We start from the raw sequence: 4,652 nt of genomic DNA, 5'->3' as shown, positions 1-4,652 counted from the left end.
CATGTTAATTAGAGCTCTGAAGAATGGGGCAAATTTGTAACTCCCTGAAGCTCAAACCAGAAACCAGACAGTTGAGAGGCCACTGAATGACCAAAGAGGAAGCCGAGGAGAAAACCTGAGAGTGCTGGGAAGGGTGTGTGTCCAGACAGTCTGCTGGAAAGTTTTCCTTGGACATGGACCTTTAATCAGGAGAGCTGGCAACTCCTGAATGATGAGGGAGATGAAATAATAGATTGTTGGTAATAGAAGTACAGGGGAAGACCAATATTTGTTCTCTTCCCCTTAGTACGCTTCCTGGTAATTCACTTTTTGACATTTTTTTTTAATATGTAAAAAAGTAATTTGTAAAAAGCTTGTCTGTGCAGCTGAAGATATGTGTGTCTTGTATCCATTTCTATTTCTGGAAAAGACTTTCCTTTTTGAAGAAAAGAAAAGCCCCCAAAGACTTTATGTTGACATCTTTCTTTGCTTTGAGACTTCGTCTTCAGTTCTTATTTCAATTTTCATTCACATCAGCTGGCATCCAATGGTCCTACAGGCATTAAGCCAAAATCATTTTGTGTCTTGCATAGCGCCCCATGCCCTCTAAACCTTCACTGCCCAGGACTCCTCACACTTTGCCCAGAGCGAGTCACACTGAGGTGTTGGCTGTTCACTGGTTGAGATGTTGGTTTAGATGGTCACCTACAGCACAGCTGGATTCATGTCCCATAATCGTCTGCTCTGACCAGTTAGAAACAGAGCCCAACATCACGATGGGATCATAAGACAAGTGAGGTTGAAGGGACCTCAGGAGTCTGCAGTCCAACCTGTCACAGACTGGGTCAGACCAAGGTGTTCAAGCCTTGATTCAATCAGAGATTGAAAACCTGCAAGGACAGAGGCTGCCCAGCCTCTCTGGGTGACCTGAGACAGCACTTGGCTGAGCTCCTAGGGCCTCACAGTTGCCTTCAAAGGGCCGAATGTAATTTTCGGACTGTATAAATGTAAATACTAATATGTGGCCCCTGGTGAAAATCAATTTGACACCCCTGTTCTAGGGAAAACAGTTTTCCTTATGTCCTGGCTGAATGTCACCTCTTTCACCTTCCACCCGTTGTTTTTTGTCCTTCTGCCATGCACTACAGTGAAGAACCTGGCTCTGCATTCTCCATCACCTCCTCGTTGGCACTGGCAGGCTGCGATGAGGTCCCTGTCAGCCTTCCCTTCCCTGGGCTGGACAAGCCCGGCTCCCTCAGCCTCTCCTCACAGGCAAAGTGCTCCAGTCCCTGGCTGGCCTGAGGCCCTTTGCTCAACACACTCCAGCTTGTCAGTATCTTTCCTGAATTGGGACCTGAGATTTGGATGGAGAATTCCAGAGGATCCCTTCCCTCGATCTCCTGGCCATGCTCCTGGTGGCACAGCCCAGGGTGCTCCTGGCCTCCCTTGCACCAGGGCTCACGCTGCCTCTTGTCCAGCTCCTTGCCCACCCCGACATTTCCCACAGCTGCTCCCAGCCAGGCAGCCCCAGCCTGTGCCATTGCCGTGTGAGTCTCCTGCAGGGGCAGACACTGGTGTTTGTCCTGCTGAGGTTTCCCGAGGTTCCTGCCAAGATGTGTTTTCATCCTCCTTGAACCCCTTCATCAAGCACAGAGGCCTGGGAGTGTCTTTCAGTACAGACCCAGGCACAGAAGACGTTGAGTCTCTCAGCACCAGCATCACTCTCTGCTGGCAGCAGCCCCACATTTCCCTTGTTCAGCCTTGGTCTCTAACGCAGCTGTTGAAGCTCGTGGTTTGCTCTTGAATTTTCTTTCAGCCACCAACTCCAGGTGAGTCTCCGAAAGCCATCCCTGCTCAACAAAAGCGATGCACATGAACTCCTTGCCTGTACCTGTTCTTGCTGTCACCCCTGGCAGCTGCTTTGTGGCCCCTGTCTGCACCTTGTGCTGTGACAGCCCAGCCCTGCTGCCCCACAGATGGTCCCACAGACCCACGGTGCAGGCTCAGCACAGGACAGGGTGCATTCAGGGTGGGGAATGGTCTCCCAGTGTGATGCCCACATCAGTTCTTGGTGCTTTGTTCCCCCATTGCTCTCCTGTTGTGCATCCTCTCCAAGCTGCTGGAGAGGCCGTGTCAGCTGTGGGGTCACAGACAGCCCTGCCCCAGGCTCTGCCAGGGTCCAGGCCAGGAGAGAGGCTGGGCAGGGCTGGCCATTCCCTGAGACAGGCCCTGAGCCCAGCAGGAGGTTGTAATGGGCCAGTCCATCACAATGCCCTTGATGCAGCTTCCCCAGGGTGTCCAGTAAACCTGGGCACAGCCCAGACCCTGCTCTGCTGGTCCTGCAGGTCTCTGGCAGAAGCCTGGCTGTGAGAAGACACTGCTGTGTGCCCAGCCCTGCACATACACGCTGTTCAGCTGTACACTGGTGTTTTCATCTGCAGGACACTTTTGTAGGCATATGCTTGAGAGAAATGTTGTAAGAAGATATAAACCATCAGGTACTACCTTGAAGAGATCACATTTCTTTATGAAAAGACTGATTTAGAGACCAGTTGTGTCACAGATGTGCCCGTTGCCTGTCCCCGCCTGCAGTCATAGTGACCAAGCTGCCAGAGCACTCAGGCCTTGCACCAACACAAGGCATCAGAAGGAGAGTGTTGAAGAGGAAAGAGAGAACAGCTCTGGAAGACCAAGCACTGGTGCTCCCTGTCGGTGTTGCCATGTGAAGGCTCTTTACCCTTCCACCCGTGCACACAGGAACTGTCCCTGCAGGTCCAAAAAGGCTGTGAAGGAAGGATGTCAGCAGAAAAAAGTTAACTAAAGGGCCCTTTATTTTGCTTAAACACAGAGAGTAGGGTTCCTCATTGACACAGCCACTCGGTGAGAAAAGCAGGCAATGCATTACAAAAGGAATTACAACATTATCACAATAAAAAACCACAACTGGACACAAAAAATACTGCAGAGAGGAAGAACGTGCAATGAGTTGGACTACAACTTATATGTAGAAGAAGATAGAGACAGTTTATATCTTCAGAAGAAATGCAGTCGTCTGTTTTGACACAGCATCCTTGAGCTCCTGGTTCCTCATGCTATAGATCAAGGGGTTTACTGCTGGAGGCACCACCGAGTACAGAACTGCCACCAGCAGGTCCAGGGATGGGGAGGAAATAGAGGGCGGCTTCAGGTAGGCAAATGTGCCAGTGATGAAAAACAGGGAGACCACGGCCAGGTGAGGGAGACACGTGGAAAAGGCTTTGTGCCGTCCCTGCTCAGAGGGGATCCTCAGCACAGCCCTGAAGATCTGCACATAGGACAGTATGATGAATAGAAAACACCCAAATGTTACTACTACACTAACCACAAGAAGCCTGACTTCCCTGAGGTAGGCCCATGAGCAGGAGAGCTTTAGGATTGAAGGGATTTCACAGAAGAACTGGTCCACAGCATTGCCCTTGCAGAGTGGTAGTGAAAATGTATTGGCTGTGTGCAGCAGAGCGGTGAGAAACCCACTGGCCCAGGCAGCTGCTGCCATGTGGACACAAGCTCTGCTGCCCAGGAGGGTCCTGTAGTGCAGGGGTTTGCAGATGGCAATGTAGCGGTCATAGGCCATGATGGTGAGAAGATATAACTCTACTATAGCACATAAAAAGAAAAAAAATACCTGTGCAGCACATCCTGTGTAGGAGATGGCCCTGGTGTCCCAGAGGGAATTGGCCATGGAGTTGGGAACAGTGGTTGAGATGAAGCCCAGGACAAGGAGGGCGAGGTTGAGGAAGAAGAAGTACATGGGGGTGTGGAGGTGCTGGTCACAGGCTATGGTGGTGATGATGAGGCCGTTGCCCAGGAGGGCAGCCAGGTAGATGCCCAGGAAGAGCCAGAAGTGCACGAGCTGCAGCTCCCGTGTGTCTGCGAATGGCAAGAGGAGGAACTGGTTGATGGAGCTGCTGTTGGACATTTGCTGCCTCTGGGCATGCGGGCTCTGTTTAAAAAAGAAAAAAACAGCTTAAAATTAGGACAGACTCCAGTAACCAAAGCCACTCAATTTTTTGAAAAATTGCCCCAATTTAAGTGCATTTCCTTTCTCTGGTCTGTGCTGGCTGAGTGTGCTGTGAGGAGCAGAACCTCTGCCCGTGTGCTGCCAAGCATCCAGCCCTGCTCTGCTGCAGTGGGGACACAGGAGCTGGGTTGTGACAGCTCTGACGTTCACAGCGAATGTCAAATATTATCCACTGTTAATGGAAAAGTTCATGACTCTCAAGAGCTTGGACTGCAGAGGAAAGGTTTAGCATGTCTTCATAATAACTTTTTCTGTGCTTTTTATTTTCCACCCTCACATCTGGTGACTCATGGTTTTAGGAGTAGAATTCCTAATTTTTATGAGTGAAAATGTGAATAGTCTTGAGAGAGAACAGTGAAAAATTCTGAGCTTCCAGTGACTTAGTGCAGAGTCAGAAAAGCAGCAGTGTCCATCAGGACTTTACTCAACTACCCTGTGCTTTCACTGACGAAGACCCTTCTGGGAAGGAGGGGTCCTCTAAGAAACCCACATGAAACCCAGTAAACCCATTAAAACTTCACATATAAAGACAAAAAGAAGGGTAACTGTCACAGGTGACTCCCTTCTGAAGGGAGCAGAGACTGCGCCATGGGGTGAAGGGCACAACCAACCA

At 50.2% G+C, this 4,652-nt stretch overlaps 1 protein-coding gene across 1 annotated transcript; it reads right to left on the bottom strand.

The window, feature by feature from the left end:
• Nucleotides 1-3,004: 3,004 nt before the first annotated feature.
• Nucleotides 3,005-3,937, bottom strand: LOC308041741 (olfactory receptor 14J1-like; the record flags this gene model as incomplete). Its single annotated transcript, XM_080346648.1, has 1 exon — nucleotides 3,005-3,937. One exon carries the CDS (start codon nucleotides 3,935-3,937, stop codon nucleotides 3,005-3,007), a length of 933 nt encoding a protein of 310 aa, XP_080202774.1.
• Nucleotides 3,938-4,652: the final 715 nt, after the last annotated feature.

The sequence above is a fragment of the Nesoenas mayeri genome (assembly GCF_963082525.1).
Source record: "Nesoenas mayeri genome assembly, chromosome: 6".
Lineage (NCBI taxonomy): Eukaryota > Metazoa > Chordata > Aves > Columbiformes > Columbidae > Nesoenas > Nesoenas mayeri.
This window is presented reverse-complemented; position numbering and strand designations above follow the sequence as displayed.